At 36.4% G+C, this 20222-nt stretch overlaps 1 protein-coding gene across 8 annotated transcripts in view; it reads right to left on the reverse strand.

Moving 5' to 3' along the window:
- Positions 1–20222, reverse strand: part of PHC3 (polyhomeotic homolog 3) — a 77772-nt gene that overhangs the window by 48749 nt on the left and 8801 nt on the right. For 4 of the 8 annotated variants that reach the window (XM_045788622.2, XM_045788621.2, XM_087861384.1 and 1 more), the window contains exons 5-6: positions 7172–7330; positions 5027–5125 (exon numbers count right to left, since the gene is read on the reverse strand). The exons of 2 other annotated variants lie outside the window; for them this stretch is intronic. In XM_045788622.2, the coding sequence (XP_045644578.1) occupies positions 5027–5125; positions 7172–7330 (258 nt within the window). The remainder of the gene's footprint in view (positions 1–5026; positions 5126–7171; positions 7331–20222) is intronic. 2 more of the 8 variants (XM_087861385.1, XM_045788623.2) reach the window with 1 other exon arrangement.

The following is a 20222-nucleotide window of genomic DNA, read 5'->3' on the forward strand; positions in this document are numbered from 1 at the left end:
ATTCCCCAGATAGCCTTTGTAAGTAAGATTTGTTACTTTTAGTCCTACGTCTTTCTGAAAGTCATATTTTTACTTATTTTTATTTTCTTAGTCATGGTGGGGAGAAGGTATAGAGCATTTAAAATAGTAAATAAGGGTAAGATGTTCCAAATTTCTTATTTTTGGACAGTATGCTACAAATGAATTTTAATACTAAGGAAAAATTAACTGTTATATGACTTCTGTAAAAGAGCATTAAAATAAAATGTCAACTTTGGCATCTCTCAATTACAAATTCATTGTTTTAAAATATTTCATGTAAGTTTAAAAGTTAACAAAGTGGAGCACAAATTTTTTCAAAACTAACAGCCCCGAATTTGAGGAAAGTTACCACTAGAATATGCAAGGTATTAGCATCCCCTACCACTGCCAGCTTCATTTACTGCCATTTCAAAAGCACAGAAAAGAAAAAACATTGGAAGATAAATTCCTAAAGGTCAATCCAACCCTTTAATTTCTCAAAGTCTATCCCTGAATTAAGCCAGATTATCACAGAGCTATATACCTACATCACATCAAACTGGACCCCAAAGAGCCACTTTTATAAATTACTTTGACTATGCTCACATTAAAGGTACTACTAAAGACACTCTAAGATGTTTTCTCCATGAGAACCCACAAGACAGACTCTAGAGCACTCTCTAGAGAGCATGTTGTTTTTCTAACAACTGGTTTATTTTATCTTGGAAACTGTGAATCATTTAAATGGCTGTCTTTCTCTCTTCACTATTAGCTACTTGAAAGCTAAGAACTAAATTCATGACTTATCTTTAGACAATATATAACAAAATGATCAGTGATTAGTGGCTTGTGATATGTGCCAGGTGCTATGCTAAATACTTTGAGTATTGTCTCATTTATTCCTTTTCACAACTCTGAGCTATTCTAGTTCACAGTGAAGAAACTGAGGCTCAAGAAATTATATCCAACATAATTTCATTTGAACACAGTTTAAAAAACAGGCAAAACTAACATAGGTCAGGATAGTGTGATCCTTGAGGGGCAGTAATGGCAGGACCAAAACAGGCCATCAGGGAGGCTTCTTTTGGTCCTAGTAAGGTTCTCCCTCTTGATCTGGGTGCTTGGGACATAAGTGTATTCTGGTAGGGATTGTTGAACATTTAAGATATGTTCTGGATGTATATTATACTTTAATAGAAGCTTTTAAATGTCCAAAAAAAAGAAAAAAGAAAAGAAAAAAGAAACTGAGGCTCAGGGCACCTGGCTGGCTCAGTTGCTAGAGCATGCGGACTCTTGATCTCAGGGTCATGCGTTCAAGCCCTACACTGGGTGTAGAGATTACTTTAAAAAAAGAAAAACATAGGTAATAAAAACAACTAACATCTAGTAAGTGCTAAGTATTAGATACTGTTCTATTTTTCAATTATTTTTTAAGGATGTATTCATTTATTTGAGAGAGAGAGAGAACGTGCATGAACGAGCGCGGTGGGAAGAGCAGAGGGAGAGAGAATCTCAAGCAGACTCCCCGCTGAGTGTGGAGCCCAACATAGGGCTCCATCTCAGGACCCCTGAGATCAATCACCACCTGAGTTGAAACCAACAATCGGACGCTTAACTGACTGTGCCACCCAAGCGCCCCTTATTTTTCAATTATTAATCTATTTAATCCTCACTCCAGCCAATGAAGTATTTTATAAATATCTATTTTATATTGTTGAAACTGAGGGGAGAGATCAATGATTACAATGAAAAAGTGGCAGAGCATGTACTTGAACCAGGAGAGTCTAGCTCTAGAGTTCAAATTTTAACAGTATGCTACACTATCACCTTGTCCAAAATCAATCAACTAGCAAGCGACATAGCTGGCAGTTGTTGCTGAAGTCAGAATTTCAACCCAAGTCTTTCAATTCCTCCCTTTGCAAAAAAAGTACTGAGTACCCGTAATGTTCTAGACACTAAACACATCTATTATTCATTCTTCAACTTACAAGTATGTATGACTATATACATATATATGATAAAAATGTTTGATAACTTGGCTAAAGTCATGCAACTAATAAATAATTGAAGTGGGAACTGAAATTAAATCCAAGGAGGACCTCATGAATGTAATTTGAAAAGGAACCTCACTCCTAACTCTATGCCACTTTTCTATTTTTATTTCTGCTTTTTTCATGCATGTTTTCAATTTATTTTATCTTGTTTTATTATATGCTTGTTATCAATTAAAATCTTAGTTGGAACAAAGTCAAGAATAAATAAAATAAAATTTAACATGTTTTGAAGGTTGATAATGGTCTATCTTTATTAGGTTTTATAAAACCAAAAGAAAACAGGAAGATCATTACTTCAACAAATCACTCCACAAAGAGATATCAAAAAGGTTTAGACCTCAAAGAACCTTAAAGGTAAAAAGGTCTCATTTTGTAAATATGGAAACTTCTGTAAATATGGAAACTAAAAAACAAAAAAGTTAAGGAATTGTGGATGGTCGCAGAGCACATTAGAAACCTCAGTTTAACTGATCACCATCTTTATATGCTGATATATGAAAACTGGCCTTTATTATTAAATAAAATAATAAAGAGGTTCTAGGAAAAGTACCAAAGAATATTACTACTCTCTCATTTTTACCTTATACCAAAAAATTGAGATTAAATTAAAAATAAAAGCCAAGGATGACTCTAAGTTATATCTATTTCTGCCATATGTAGTCTAAAACATTAGCTATGGAAAAAATACCAAAACAGTATCATACAAAGTAATATCCTACTCGATTGAGTTGTTTTTTTTTTAAAGGTATGTTTATTTGAGAGAGAGAGAGAGAGAGAGTGTGTGTGTGTGTGTGTGTGTGTGTAAGAGAGAGAGAGAATCTCAAGCAGACTCCGTGCTGAGCACAGATCCCCAAGCAGGGCTCAATCCCATGAGACCAAGATCACGATCTGAACCGAAACTAACAGTCAGATGCTCAACTGACTGCACCACCCAGGTGCCCCTTCTACTCAATTATTTAATTTAAAATTTATTCAGGGTGCCTGGCTGGCTCAGTCAGTAGAGCATGAAACTCTTCATCTCAGGGTTGTGAGTTGGAGCCCTGTGTGTAGAGATTACTTGAAAAAAAAGAAAATCTTAAAAAAAATAAAATTAATTAAAAAATTAGAATGTATTTAATTCACTTTAATCAACTTTACTGAGGTGTAACTTACATACAATAAGATGAATGAACCAGTTCAATGAGTTTTGATATATGTAAACACCATGTTACTACCACCTTATGAAAATATGGAACATTTCTATCACCCATGCCCGTCCCCAGTCAATCTCTCCCACCTTCTAATCCAGGTACCACCAATCCAATTTTTTTCACTATAAATTAGCTGTGCCTGTTCTGGAATTTCATATAAAAAGAATCACAGGAAGGGCTCATGGGTGGTGCAGTCAGTTGAGTGCCTGACTCTTGGTTACGGCTCAGGTTGTAATCTCAGCATTATGAGATCCAGCCCCACTTCAGGCTCCATGCTCAACCTGGAGACTGCTTGGGATTCTCTCTCCCCCTCCCCCTCCCACCTGTGCACTCTCTCGCTCTCTCTCTCTCTCAAGTAAATAAATAAATATTTTTTAAAAATCACAGGGTAGGTACTCTCTGGTATCTGCCTTCTTTTGCTATTACAATGTTTCTGAGATGCATCAGGGGAGTGTCCTTTTTTATTCCTGAGTAATATTCCACAATTTGTTTATCCATTCACCTGTTAAAAGACATTGGTTGTTTCCAGTCTGGGGCTATTCTGAATAGAGCTGCTACAAATATTCATTTACATGTCTTTATATGGATATACATTTCCAAACCTCTCAGAGTAAACAACTATAAGCAGATTTGCTAGGTCACATGTTAAGTGTATGTTTAACTTTATAAAGAACTGACAAACTGTTTTCCAAAGCTGTTGTACCATTTCACATTCTCAACCAGCAATATTATGAAATTATGGTTGCTCCAAGTTCTCACCAACATGTGGTTATTATGAGTCTCCTTCATTTCAACCACTTTAGTGAGTGTGCAGTGATACTCATTGTGGTTTTGATTTTAATTTCTGCAAGGATTAATGATGTTGAACATGTTTTCATGAGCTTATTGGCCTTTTGTGTATCTTCCTTTGTGAAATGTTAAATCTTTGGCCCATTTTTAAGTCAACTGCTCATGATCTTACTGAGTTGCATGCATTACTTTGTATATTCTGGATACAAGTCTTTTGTCAGATACATGTATTATGAATATTTTCCCCCTCAGTCTGTGGCTTGCCTCCTCACTTTTGTAACAATGTCTTTTGAAGATTTTAATTTTGATGAATTCTGATTTGTTATTATTTTCTTTTATGGTTAGTGCTTTTTGTGTCCTAAGAAAGCTTTGCCTAGTCTATGGCCATACCACCCTGAACGCACCCAATCTCATCAGAAAGCTTTGCCTACCCTAGAGTTCTAAAGATAATCCTTATGTTTTCTTCTAGAGGTTTTATAGTTTAGGCTTTTACCTTTAAATCTATATTCTACTTCTAGCTCATTTTTGTGAATGGTGTGAGGAGAAAATTAAGGTTTGTTTCTTTCATAGTACCAAACAAAATAATACTCTATTCCATTTTCAAAGTTAAAAATTTCCCCTATTCATTTTTAAATTTAAAATCTATCTTGACTTAGTTATTACACAACTGCTTGCAAAGGAATCTATACAAAAGAATACAACTCACAAAGTAAGAAAAATAAGCCTGCTTTATAAAAAAACTAAACAATGTTATAGCAAAAACTCATTAACTTTCACTAATGTCAAATAACCTAAATATCTGTGCTCAATGGAAATGTAATTTCTAGATAGCCAAAAAACTTTCCTGAAGTTCTCACAGAATTTCATTAAATTCCAATCCGAAATGTAGGACAAAGAGCACTGAAATTATCAGTAACTTAAACACAATGTATGTTTATCTTTAACCTGAAGATCCAGACCTCAAGTACCACATTATGAAGCAGACAAGCTCACCTGAGTAGCTGCAGACTGACAGGAAGATGACGATGACGACGAGACAACAGGAATGTCAGACTGTACAGCAGCCACAGTGGTAGCGGGTGTGAAAATCAGCTGTACAGACAGAAAAACCAAAAAAATACCCTAAGACAAAAGAACGTGTCCCACACACAATGTATAGCAGGCAAGAGAGACTGAAATTTGTGACAGAAAGACAATGCAGTTTAGGATTGTCTCCTAAGCAAAAGGTTTTACGTGACAAAGAGAAGTTTCTAATAGAGAACTCAAAAAAAAAAAAAAAAGCATAAACATTTTGAAACAGCTCATGATTCTGATGAGTAGAAAAATAAATCAGTGCTCAAAAAAGAAAATGTATTTTGGTAATGTGAAATCCTCATACCAAATTTTGCCCCAAATAAGCTATTATTACACTCAAACTTTTCCCAGCTCAAAACTACTATGGCAGGATTCCTAAAATGGAAGTTATTTTTAATAGACAACCATAGTCACTACTCTTGAATACAAATTTCAGTGAGAAATCTGAAAAGAAACACAAAAGTCTTTTCGGTCTTCTTTATCACAAAAGATAACTATACCCCATACTACACTATTTCACTCAGCTACATGGGATCCATAGTACAAACCTAGGTTGCTCTTGATTTTAAAACTATTCATAAAGAAATATTCATTCCAAATGTAAATGCCACAACATGTCAAAATGCAACAACAAAACTGCCTGCAAAAAAGCTTCACATCAAATAAAGAAGGAAGAAAAGACATACTCGATTTATTTACTTATCACCATCTCTTCAAATGTTATTTTTCAATACTGAAACAGAATGCCATTATTTTAAAAAGGCACTACAATCCACTCAGAGATTATCCAATCCAATTTAGTAAATTATGACAGTCATTTCCAACAATGTGTAAATACTCTTTCAAAATTGCATTAGGAGTTATTCAGTTCCTTGAACCGTTCCTGTTGAAATTAGAAGTACTGACTAAAAGATCTTTTAAATTTCAGTTCTTTATAATACTAAATTTAAGTGAATTAAAGAACAAAGTATAACTTTCACAAGAAGGTAACTGCCAGAACAAACAGTTGAAAGCACTCAAAATAAAGAGAAGATGTTTGTTCTACTTAGCTTGAACCAAACGAAACTGCAAGTTTTATAGAGGTCAAAAGTGGTCATTTCAAATGATTTAGCCCAATTTTAAAGCATATTATTAATTAAGATCTCCTGGAGAAAAAAATCCAGAAATATGGTAATGTCCACTGAATAATCTGTAAATAAAAGGTGGGTCATGTCACTGTTTCCTGTTAGAAATATGATGGAAAACTTTCTTTATAATTTTAGTAGAGAACTGGGGATCCAGATATATATTCTCAGTTCATTGGACAAAAAAGAATATACGTAAATATATACTAGACCAAAGCTCGTGTCTAGCTACCTGTAAAGACATCAAATAAAGTAAATGCCAACCAACTCCTTAAAGAAGCTCAACAGTTACATTAGGAAATCAGTAGGTACTCAAATATAGAACAGCCAAATTAACATTCCTGTATTAACAAAAGATCAAAGTGAAAATAAGAACACAAATACCTTGCTAATTTTGAGATGGGAATAACCAAAGCTAAAAATCATTTGGTAAATTACCAGGAACTCAAATCCAGATTTAAGAAGATCCCACGGTATAAATTCTAACTTATACTTAACCACCAACTTTTTAACACTGCTAACTATTTCATCAAATTTAAGATGTCAAAGATATACAATGACTTGATATATATATCTCACTGAAAATATTAATTATAACTGTAAGATATCATCAATTATAAATGCATCTCAACTTTCAGAGACGTTAAGATGTGAAAAAGGCCTGAAATCCATAAATTTTGTTATTAAAAAAATAGTCACTCCATGGTACAGAATCTGTTAGCTTCCCAATGTTGCTACTATTTGATACACCAAGAAGGCCTACCAATTAAAAGCAGAATTTTTCATGACATAAATGTATAAGAGCTAAGCACACATACATAAAAAATTTGTTAAACATTTCTTAAATATTAAAAATGCCTCTTATTGCATCAAATCAAGAAACATTTCGATCTCTCTCAAGTCCTTAAACACTGAAAAAATTTGGTAGCTCATATCTTACCATTTGAGCTCGGAGATACATTTGAGCTTGGCTTGCCGTTAGGGTAGGGGAGGTACTCCCTAGTAACATAGTCTGTTGGGTAATACTGCCGCTGGTAGAACTGGAAGCCTGGGAACGGCTTATTAACTGTGCAGGTGTAGGAGAAGTGGAGAGGTTGATCTAAGGAAGAAAACATATAGGTCATAGGCTTCCATTTCTTGCTTCCATGCCAGTGAATTTCACCACGCTGCAGTTAGGCAATCAATGGTATAAACTATGGCTAAGGAACCTAAAAGAGAGGGCTTCATCTTTGACAGAGCCTCCCTCACTTCTTTGGGCAATTATTTGCACATATGCAAATAAAAGTATGTACTGATTAATAATTAGGATAATTTTTAAGGATATCCTCAAGGTGCTTCACTCAGTAAGATTCCACTATCTTAAAATATCATTTCCACTACCTCCCAAAAATTAGGGTTAATGTTCCACTATTTTAATATTCCACATACTAACTTAAAAAGTCTGAATCAACAGTTTATACTATTTTGTCAGATTCTGTCACATTTTGAGGGGTTTCTCAAGTGAACAAAAATTAAAACACAGATAATCCATTCACATATATATAAACATACATGTAACATATAATTAGTATAACGTTCTCACTCAAAAGCTCTCAAAGAAGAAAATAGAATTGCTACTTGTCAAATAGATGGAAAAATCCTGAATTCTGGTTACAAAATTAAATTATAAGCACTACTTTAAAGTTAAAACTGCTGTCAGAAAAAAGAAAACCAGTTCAGAGACTATCTCTAGGCTACATGAGAACCTCATAAATGGTTCTTATCTATGAAGGCAAACTGGCTGAGGCAAATTTCACACCACACCACATGCATATATTATCCTTTTTTCCTTCTTTTTTTTGTGTGTGTGTTTCATTCTTCTATTTGGTTTTTTTCTTCATTTTTATGTGTTGTCCATTTTAAAAATAAATATATATATTTTTTTAAAGATTTTATTTATTTATGTGACAGAGAGACAGCCAGCGAGAGAGGGAACACAAGCAGGGGGAGTGGGAGAGGGAGAAGCAGGCTCATAGCGGAGGAGCCTGATGTGGGACTCGATCCCGGCACGCCGGGATCACGCCCTGAGCCGAAGACAGACGCTTTAACGACTGCGCTACCCAGGCGCCCCTAAAAATAAATATTTTAATGAGTAATGTAACCTGACCACAAGTACTTTTTGTGGACAAAGTATTCAGTAAGAAGTTATAAATAGTTTATTAGACTTTTGATTCAAGCAACAAGGTAGCCTGGACTAATACATCCATGTGCCCAAATATTCTCACTGAAATGACAAATCAACATGAATTACTAGAACACAACTGAACTCATAAAAGGGGAGGGGGGAGGGAAACTCCCAGGTTCCAGGAAGGAAGAAACTCTAGCTTGACACCAAGCACCAAGGCAGACTGAGGGGACACTGGTCTAGAGACAGAAGACCTGATTTTGAGCCTATTTCAGGCAAGAGCTGGAGGTAAAACCCCTATTTTGAACCAAGATCTTCAAAAGGGGTGCTCAGTATGTGAGAACGGAGCAGGAAAAGCTCCACTCATGCCCTAAGAACCAGCAAGGAAGCTTGCCATCTGCCTTGCCCCCAGTGGAAGGAGAAAGGCTCCTATGAGAATCAAAACGCCAGGCTTGCGCCATGTGGGGGGGTACAATATCCAAATTTACACTATCTGCAATTTCATAACCCATCCCAAAACATCAGCATTTAAACCAGTCCAGGACATTTGTTAAACTGTACAAGTGCCTGGAGGAAGGAAGTGAAGGCTATACTGGAGGACCTCTCTGTGCTGGTTTTGCATAACTTCCTGTAAGTCTATAATTATTTAAAAATTTAGTTTTTTAAAACTGAAAACAACTGTATAGGGAGTACACAAGAGTTGGTTAGCTAATTCTCTAAACTTATCTGTAGAAGTATTTTTAATTTTAATAAAATACATTGTACTTAATTCTATAATTCAGTGTATAAAGGCAATGAATACATATAATTATTCTGCAGTATGGTTTTTACTCCTAGCACACCACCACTAAAGTCACATTAGCAACAATCACCAACACCTTCCATCTGACAAATTCAATAGATCTTTTAAGACCATTCCCTCTCAACCTTCTTTACCAGCTCTTCTTTCAGGCCCACCTCCAAAATGTTCAACCCCACATTTTTCTTCTTGAACTCCCAGATTATCACATCCATACTCCCACAGTTTCAAAATACTCAAACCTGATGACTCTGAATCCTTAATTATAAACTCATTCTGAGCTCCAGATCCACATACCTACAGAACACATCTTCCTGGATATCTCTTATCAACTCATATTCAATATGTTCAAACACCAAACTCATTATTATTCCTTCTTAAACCAGCTTCTCCTCCAATAGTCACTGGCATCTCCTAAAATCCTACAAAACAGATTATCTGGAAGTCATCCTGATTCTTCCTTCTCCTTTACCACACATACAAAATCAGTCACATCGTACTGTTTATACACCTTGATTTTCTTCATTTTTGTTTTACTCACTTAGTTTGAGAGTCTGGGCCTATGGCACTTCCAGCTAGATTACTTTAACAGCTGTAAACTGACCTCCCTGCCTGAAATCTTGTTTCCTCCTACTTGCCAGATAATCTTTCCCTGATTTAATTAATTAACCATTTAAAAATCCGGATAACATTCGACCTCCCCTGACTAGCCCTCTAGCATCATCTCTTCCCACTCCTCCATATACACCCTCCACATTAGCTCTATGAAGCTATTTGCAATAGCATAACGTTCCAGGCCTCTGTGGTCCTAGTAACAATGCTCTGGATTGGTCTGGCATCCCCCTAGCCCCATGTCCCACCCCATCTGCACCTATGTAGTGAACAACCCTCTCCCAAAAATCATCTGCTCTAAAAAGCTTTTTCAGGCATCCCTACATCCCCCAAACGAAATATTTCCCTTCCTTTCTTCTTGTTATCATCCATATACTTCTACCTCACCCTTCTAAACAATAATTTCTGTTAAGGGTAGGGATCATGAACTATTCATCTTCATATACCCAATATCTACAAAAGTACTTTCATTCAATGTTTAAGTTAACGAATGCCATGTTATTTTAAGGCATACTTCATAGTTTTAATGTAATATATAAGCTCATCATACAGAGTGTGTCTATAAAAAAAAAACCATTTTGGTGTAGTCTCTAACAAAGCAGAGTAAAAATGAAGAGACAGTGTGGTGATATTAGTTCAACCCTATTTTTGATGTGCTACAATAATAAATTATCAGTAAGCCCCCCAAAAACTTTCTATTTTCCTACACCTCTACAAATGGACATTTTGTATAAAGCCTTGCTACAAAGATTAAATCACTTAGGAGGATAAAACTGGACCCAGGTTTTCTGACTCATGTATTTTGGCATTCAGAGTGGTTCCTACACCCTGATAGCTTGTGAATTTGGGTCACTGCAATAATAGTGCCATGGCACTTTTTTTCAGTCAGTGGAAGGAAGAGAAGAAGGGAGGGAAGGAGGGAAAGAAGGAAGGAACTCTAGTAAGGACAGATCACATAGTCTTTAAACAAACACGATAAAAGTCTTTTTAAAAAATGACTGGTTGGGGGGCGCCTGGGTGGCACAGCGGTTAAGCGCCTGCCTTCGGCTCAGGGCGTGATCCCAGCGTTATGGGATTGAGCCCCACATCAGGCTCCTCTGCTGGGAGCCTGCTCTTCCTCTCCCACTCCCCCTGCTTGTGTTCCCTCTCTCGCTGGCTGTCTCTATCTCTGTCAAATAAATAAATAAAATCTTTAAAAAAAAAAAGATGACTGGTTGGTAGCTAAAATGCCTGAGAGAGTGCTCTTTAAGGAAGCAGAACACAAAGTACAAACAGAATGCTTTTCTTTTTCTTAAAAAAGAAAAAAAGGAAGTAAGAAAACGAAATAGTAACTTCCTAACCACCTGCATTCCATTTTCTCTAAGTTATGAGATCAAAAAACCAATATCATGTTTATTTTTAAGTTCCATATAGCAAGTAACATTTCAGGTAGTGTCTACTAACAAACGCCCAACCTGTGAATAAGGGCAATTATATTTCTGCAAGAAGTCCATCTCCACAACTGGCCTAACTAAAAAAAAACTTCCCTTCTTTTCCACAACTGATAAGGCTCTCCTCTACTTTCTGCTGTGCTCTGCTGACCTGCATCCGAGGCCTTAACTGTTTGCGTTACATTCTCTGTCAATTCCATCCCACCATTCCTAGTTCCTTTTCACTTTAAAGCCTTGGTCAATCCTGTCACTTCATACCTCAAGCCCCAGACTCCATAAAGGAACGCACTCCTTGAGCCCTTACTACTGGAAGCTCTCTCCCCAGTTGGAAGTACTAATTCCAAGAGTCACCAGAGAAAACCTTGTCTACAAAGAAAAGCCATTTAACTCACAACCACATCTTGGTGTCCCTCCAAAACGAGGTTACATAGGATTTCTGGCCCAGAGTACTCCCTAGAACCAAAGCCCATTTGAGAACCACTGCTGCCATTTGATCAGAAGCAATCAGGTATATCTATAGAAACATAGTACACAGACATTAAAAGGATAATGTATACCTGTATTATTCAATGACATGAAAATATCTTTATAACCCACTGCTGAATGAAAAAAACTACAGAATAACATACACAGTAAAATCCCGTTTATATAATTACATAAAAATGTATTCATGTATACATACATACCACACGTGAAAAATACGTTGAGAGAAAAACAATAATGCACACTCATAAAGCTGTGTACGATTAAATTTGATATAGATATGTAGGCATACACACACCACTCTGGAAGAATAATCACCAAAATGTAAAGGTGAATAATGCCTACTAGGGGTAAAATTTGGGATGATGTGTGCTTTCTTTTACCTTTTATGTCTTTTCTGTGTCGGTATTAACTTTAGAATCAGACAGGAAATACTACCTTCCTTTTTTTTCCCTAATGTTTACTTTATTACACTGTTTGTTTTTACCACTTCAAAGCAGTGTATACATTTTCTTGCTTCATAATTCAGTGGGGATTTGTATATGAGTAATTCAAGTATCTAGAAGTGTAAAATGCTATATTAAAATTTCAAATAGTAATATCTACCCATGAAGGATTTCCTTTAAAGACTGTATTCTTTTAATAATAATATGAAACAAAATATGAATCCTATTTATTACAGAAAACCATTATTTCTACTATTTGCAATACAAGCTATAAACACAATAGCAGGGACGCCGGGGTGGCTCAGTCAGTTGAGGGTCTGCCTTCGGCTCAGGTCATGATCCCAGGATGGGATCAAGTCCCATACAGAGCTCCTTGCTCAGTGGGGAGCCTGCTTCTCCCTCTGCCAACTCCTCCCGCTGCTGTGCTCTCCCTCTCCCTCCCTCTCTCTGACAAATAAATAAAATCTTTAAACACACACACACACACACCAGCAAAACAAACAAGAAACCTCGTAATTTCCCATTTGCTTTCAGATTTAGACATCTTTAAAAAGTCGCAATGCTGAGACAATTAAAATGCTGGAAATAAAGTGTTCAGCAACAGAGATGGTCACATAAAATAAAGTGCATCCATACCGTGCAACACCATGCAACAGCTTGACTAAGTGAGACTGAGCTTTGTGTACTAATACATAAAGATCTCAACACTGCTGGGTGTAAAAAACGAAATGCAGAATACTGTGTTTCCAGTGTATAAAAAAAAAAGTGTGTTACATATACATACATTTCTTCATGCTATATATGTCCATAACACATGGGTAAAGATATGGAGGGATATCCAGCAAACTGAGGAGTCAGAAGGACTGAAGAGGACTGAAAGAAGGCTGAAGGGGACTTAACACTTTCTCACTTTTTCTGTACTATTGGAATATTTTACAAGAATGAACTAAAGCTGCTCATGACCATACAAACTTCAGGCTACAGTTTTACTTTAAGGTAGTATTAAGTTTTGGAATAGACTTCTAAACTCAATCACCTGAAATTATATTTTTAAAAATCCTTGATTAAAGTACCCCCTAAAATAGGTAAGAGGATGAGGACATTAGCAATAGACCACTGAGAATGACTGGTTATAAGCAAGTAATCTCTCAGAAGAAACTTAAATGGGTTCATTTGATATGTTATTGATCTGATTTAGACATTTTTAGAGAAAAGTAAACATTTTTAAGTTTCTTGACTTAAAAAAACAATCTCACTGACACAATAAGTGTACTCTTAAGAAATTTTTTAGGGGCGCCTGGGTGGCACAGCGGTTAGGCGTCTGCCTTCGGCTCAGGGCGTGATCCCGGCGTTATGGGATCGAGCCCCACATCAGGCTCTTCTGCTATGAGCCTGCTTCTTCCTCTCCCACTCCCCCTGCTTGTGTTCCCTCTCTCACTGGCTGTCTCTATCTCTGTCGAATAAATAAATAAAATCTTAAAAAAAAAAAAAAAAAGAAATTTTTTAAAAACAAATAACTAAATATGTATACAAAACAGAATATCCAATGCAGGTTTACTTGTAATAGCAAAATTTCTAACACAGTCACGTGGGGTTTAGGGGCTTCAACACATGAACTCTGGGGAGATGCAATTCAGTGTAAAACACCCTCCGCTGAACCTCCTCCTTGATCTAGACCCAGGGTTATCTGGATGAGAAGAGTAATAAAAACCATGTAATTAGACAACTGAATTGTACACAGAAGAAAACTGGGTATATATAAATGACTAAGGAGTCTAAATGACTGGCCCTAAGTCACACCACCAGTCAGTCACAGAATGAGGACTAGAACCGATGTCCCTCATCTCTTCTGTTCTACCAATGTTTCATGATAACCCAGAATTGGTAATAAAGTCATCATGTACTCTTTCTTGTGACTTCAATTTTCAATGAGATTCACAAGACATCACTGATCACCAGACCTCCACATGAACTCCAAACTCATATATCCAATGTTTATCCTACATCCACCACAAAGTCAGAAGGCCCAAAACTGAACTCCTGATTTTCTTCTCCAACATCTGCTTTGTCAGATCCTTCCAGATGTGCAAGCCAAAATACTACAGTTATCCTTGACTACTCACCTTTCCTCACACCTGTGATTCAATCCATCATTATACCCTATTAGCTCTGCTTTTAAAACATATACGAATTTCTGTAATAAAATATTGGTGAAAAAAAAAATATCTAGAATCTGGCCAACCGCTTTTCACCACATCTACTGTCACCATCACAGTGCAAGCCACCAAACTCTCTTAGATTACTACAAGAATCACTTACCTGCTCTCCCTGCTTCCATCTTTGCCCCTAGAGCCTAACAGTGTCACTAAGTTAAAACCTGAGATCACGTGGCTTCCCTACTGAAACAGCTTTCCAATAGCTTCCCAACTCGAGTAAATTTCATAATCTCCTCATGATTGGATTACAATTATCTCTCTAATGTCATCTCTATCCACACTCCCACTCTCTCATTCTACTCCAGTCACAATACCCTCCTTTCTGTTCCTTAAGCATTTTTGCCTCCTTCACTCTCTCCTTCAAATACCATCTTTATTAGCAATGCCTTCCCTGACCACCCTAGTTAAAGCAGCAAATTCCCTCATCCCATTCCCCTTTCTTGCTTTCTTTACAGCACTTACCATCTGACATATTATATACCAGTTTACCATCTGTCTATCCCTAGCACCATTAAGAGCTGAGAGTTTGTCTGTTGTGTTGCTGTGCTCCCAGTACCTAAAGGGTTTTGGCACATATTAAATGCTCAATAAATATTTGTTGTATGAACGAGTGAATGTATGAATGAAAAAAACCATAAAACTAACCCGGCTTCAAAAGCTCATCTTGCTAGCACCATAACTAGAAAGCTATCACAAACAACGTTTTTTTTCCCTTTCTGACTAAATAGTGCAGTGAATTAAAGTCAAAACACCTGGGATTAATGTAGATTCCGGGACCAAAAAACAACAAAGAAAGAGAAAGGGAATGGGATACAAACAGCCCTTGAGTCATTTAGAGACTTATGACTGCAATTTTCAGCTACATAATCCTTTCCAGCTGAAAATACTCAATGAAGCAAAAGTATAGAGAATGACAGAACTTATATTAAAACAAATAAAATTAACCACAGGCCTATCTATTTACATTTAGGTATAGAAACAGTAATAAAATAGAAAAGCTTCACACAAAACTTTTTCACGGCAAAAGGGACTACTGAAAAGGGATGTCCCTTTTACTCTACACATTTTTAGTGTCTGTCCCTTAGACAACAAGAGTATATTCATGTTTTATTTAGGCGATATAAAAATTAACAAAATAGGGGCGCCAGTCAGTTGAGCATCTGCTTTTGGCTCAGGTCATGATCCCTGCAACCTGGGAGGGCGCCTCACATTGGGCTCCCTGCTGAGCGGGGAGCCTGCGTTCCCCCTCCCCCCTCCCCCCTCCCATGCTCGCTCATGCTCTCTCACTCTCTCTCAGATAAATAAAATCTTTATAAAAATTTAACAAAATAAAGCTCTTCAACCTACTTCCTCAGAGATAACCACTGATTAACAATTTGTTGTGTATTACAGATTTTCTTCTTGAAAAATTAGATAATTTTTTAAAAAGTTAAATTTTAGGAATTCTGTTTCCAGAAACAGACATACTTTTCCCTACTCTTTCCCCTAAATACAACTAAAAACCCTGAATGTAACATATATAATAAGCATATGAAGATCCCGCAAGATGGAGAAAAGCAGACTGGCTAGGGACCTCAGAACATACAGAACCATGTGGTTGTGAGCTCCCTGGGTTTTCCTTTTGTCTTATCTAAGCCAAACTTAGAGCTGAAAAAGTCTGTAACCCAGAAATACAAATGGGTGCAAACGAACAAATAAAGACCCAAAAGAAGCCTGCTCTTTCTAGCCAAAGGAACAAGAAAGAGACTTCCTAGCAACATAGAAAACTTTTAGACAAGTGCTCTACTCCAGTCAAACACCACAGAAAACACTATGGCCCCACCCACACCAGTAAAGACTTCCACCTATACCAGGTTGTAACAAGGCACCCCAATTCCCCTAATCCCTCCAACGGATAAGCATCCAAGAAGGTGAGGTAGAGAGCCAGGACTTTCATCCCAGCCATGCAGGAATAGACTACCCCTACCAACCCACCCCATCCCTAAGGTATCAGTGGAGACCAAGTGGGGAGCCATAACATGGCATTCTTATTCCCTCCCCCCACCCCCTCCAGCCAGGGATGCATCCATGAAGGTCTAGTGAGGAGCCAGACCTCTCACCACTCCCCCCTCAGCACTTACGAGAAGCACCCTCTCAGGTGTCAATGGAGACCAAATGGTTAACCTGGACTTCTACCCTCAGAGAGTATTAAGGAGTTGGAACACATTCCCTTTCAGAAGCCAGCCAAAACACAAAGTTTAAATACGATCCATAGTCTCATAACACTCAAAATGTTGAGGTTTCAATCAAAAATCACTCATACCAAGAACCAGAAAGACCAACGCTGAATAAAAAAGACAATCAATAAGTAGATGCCAACACCAAGATGAAAGAGATACGATAATTCAAACAGATTTTAAAGCAGTCATCATAAAAATGCTTTGAACAAGCAACATGAGCCCACTTGAATGAAAAAGCAAAATCTCTCAGCAAATAGAAGATATAAATAAGAACCAAATGGAAATTTTAGAACTGAAAATAGAACCTAAATAACTTATGAGATCATATATTTTTGCTTTTTTTACTTAATACCTAATGAAAATCTAAGTCTCTCTGTATACACCCGTACAGCATTTTTTATTAGCTATAGTATTCCTCTGTATGAATTAACTACAATTTAATCTTCGATTAATGGGCACTTATTTATATTGTTTATGATTTTTCACTATTATAAACCATGCATATTTGCATAATTATGTCATTTTTACATGATTATCTGTCATAATTATCTACCATTTTTAGTAAATGACATCACTAAAAATAACAGTGATAAGTGAAAGGGAATGCACAGTTTAAATTTTTATACCCATTGTCAAATAATCCTCCAGAAAAGTTGTACCAAAATATATTCCCACTGGTTGTGCATGAGTGTATCTACTTTCTCATATCCTTGCCAAGAACAGGTACTGGCTCAGTGTTTTTCCCTGTTTTCTAATTTGAAAGATGTCATTGTTATTTCTACATACATTTCTTTATTACTAATATGGCAAATACATTTCCACATGTTTAAAAGCCAGAAATAGTCTTTCTTTTGAAAATTACCAGTGCAGGTCTTTTGTGAATCATTGTTTATCTCACCACTATAAAAGAGCCTTCGTTATTCCACAAATATAAGCTGGTTGACCTACAAGGTACAAATATCTTTTCTTTTCTTTTTTTTGCAATGGAACTTCTTTATTGAGCAATGAAACATTGAGAATCTACAATGAATTGGCTGCTAAAGACTCCCTGAAAATAATTTCAAGAGGGCATTTTAAACACAGTTTGAATACATTTCTGTAAAAAATAGGGGTATATACAAATGCACAGATTAATACAACACCAAGAGTGCACCCTAATGTAAAATATATTTTCAAATATGTTTTTTAACTTTATTGATGCTTTAAAATGGTTTAGATTTCATTTTGACAAATCAGATTTGACTAAATCTAAGTCCTGTTCAGTAAAAGTACAGAGACATCAACCTAAACACTCAGTCCCAACTAGTTTTAGAGCCAAACAATCATAAAACCACCACTCTCACTACTAATCAGTGTCTAGAATTAGTCTTTCTGTTTTGATGAGAGGAAAGAGGAGGATGCTGGCACTCACTATTTACCTATATATTCAATTAACAAAAGCCTTCTCCAGTTTCCCCAGGTCATAATGGTTGGACTTATGATTACACTGTTTAATCATACTCCATTTTCCCCACTGGGATCCCACTCCTACTCTAAACCCAAGTTTACCTGGCTGATGACTTGACCACCTACTTTCTAGTCCTTTTTTCTACTGGAGGCTGGACCCTTCCCCACGGGCTTTCACTGTTAATCTGGAACCCCACCTCGAAATAACCAAAATTCTGAAAATTTCTAGACTGCCACCTAACATGGGTCATTATTATTATTACCTAGAGATTTCTGCTACCACGTCCTGCCACTCTTTTGGAGACTGACCCATATTCACTAAGATACCTTGGTATCATAATTTGGACACCTAGTCAACTCACTTGAGCTATTATTATTCAGCTGGGATAGAAAATGAAGCAAATGCAATGCACTATTCCTTTTTTTTTTTCCTGGACATCTGTTCTCCTTCCCCCACCAACCACTCACAGGTTCTGGCATACTTTATCATACAAGGCTGCCTGGTTTATGACAAGCAGCACTAACATCATAAAAAATAAACACAATCACTGGAATTATAATTTCTGTGACAGTCACATACATAAAAATCATAATGAGAGAAAAATAGTTTAACGGATCTCTTTTAATAATTTGAAAAAATTCAAAAATACCTCTCTTTATACATATATACCCTAATGTTATTCCAGTATTTCATAGAATAAAACAATTGTCTATAATTTTTTTAACCAGACCACAAATGTTTATCAGTGCTTGCCTTAACTACCAACATATTAAAGACAGACATGACATCAATAACCATAATTGTAGTATTAATGCTTAGGGCTAGATTACACTACTTAAATTTTTCATTTTCTTCAGTCTAACATTTTCAAGTCATAAATAATTTCTTCACTAATTTTATTTATGTTCCAGGATATTTCCATGCTAAAAAAGAATAGAATTTTTTAATTAAAAACGTCATGGCTCTTACATCGGAAACCGGGGATGTACTGTATGGTGACTAACATAATATAATAAAAAAATCATTAAAAAAAAAAAAATGTCATGGCTCAGTCAGTTAAGCGTCCAACACCTGATTTTGGCTCAGATCATGATCTCAGGGTTGTGAGATCGAGCCCCACAACAGGCTCAGCACAGGGTGTAGAGCCACTCAAGAGTCTCTCTCTCTCCCCTGCCCCTCCCCTGCCTTTCTCTCACCCTCTCTTAAAAAAAAAAAAAAAAAAAAAAAAAGATCGACTTCCAGAAAAATAACCATAGGCATATATATATTCAGCAAAGACCAAACCCCTAGCTAAAGAAATACAACACAAGTTCATCTTCAATTTCTTGGCAATCTACAAACTAAATTCTACTGGAGTCAATTTTACAAAGTATCAAAGTATTATCCTCCTGGATCAGGAAAAAATAGCTAGTAAGGATATGATTAGGTTAACTTAATGGATCTCAACCAGAGGCAGGTGTGCCCTCCAGGGAACATCTGCCAGGGTCTAGAGACTTTTTTGGTTGTCACACTATGGCAAGCAGGAGAGCCACAGCCTACTAGTATCTAGGGGCAGAAGCTAGGAATGCTGCTAAGCATCCTATAATGCACAGTATAGTCCCCCCCACAACAAAGAATTATCTGGTCTATAACATCTACAGTGATGAGGGAGAGAAATCTGGAACAACTGATGAAATGTGAAAATGGACTACACTGCATCAATGTTAAATTTCCTGAATCTTATCGTTTTCATGTCGCTCTGTAAAAGAACAACTTTGTTCCTAGGAAATATATATCAAAGTATTTAGAAGTAAAGGAACATGTCACAACTTATCTGCAAATGGTTCAGGAAAAGATATATCTATGTGTATATATGTAGAGAGAAAGAATGAATGATAAAGCAATGAGCCAAATGCTAACAACTGGTGAATCTGAGTAAAGAATGTACAGAAATGTCTATTATTCTTCCAATTTGAAACTAAATCAAAATAAAAAGTTAAGCAAGTATTACCATGCCCATAAATTTCTTTTAACTGAGAAACTTTGCACAATTTCCCAGTATATATGTTTAATATAGCAAATCAGATTTACTCCTTTCTCAAAATAAATTACATTATCATGAATAGATACTTGTAAATTTGGTCGAGATAAGTAAGCATAACTGAAAAGTATTAATTTCTAAAATGGGAGGTGCCT

This window comes from Ursus americanus, chromosome 4 (genome assembly GCF_024610735.1).
Source record: "Ursus americanus isolate L20-20 chromosome 4, mUrsAme1.1.p, whole genome shotgun sequence".
NCBI classification, from domain to species: domain Eukaryota; kingdom Metazoa; phylum Chordata; class Mammalia; order Carnivora; family Ursidae; genus Ursus; species Ursus americanus.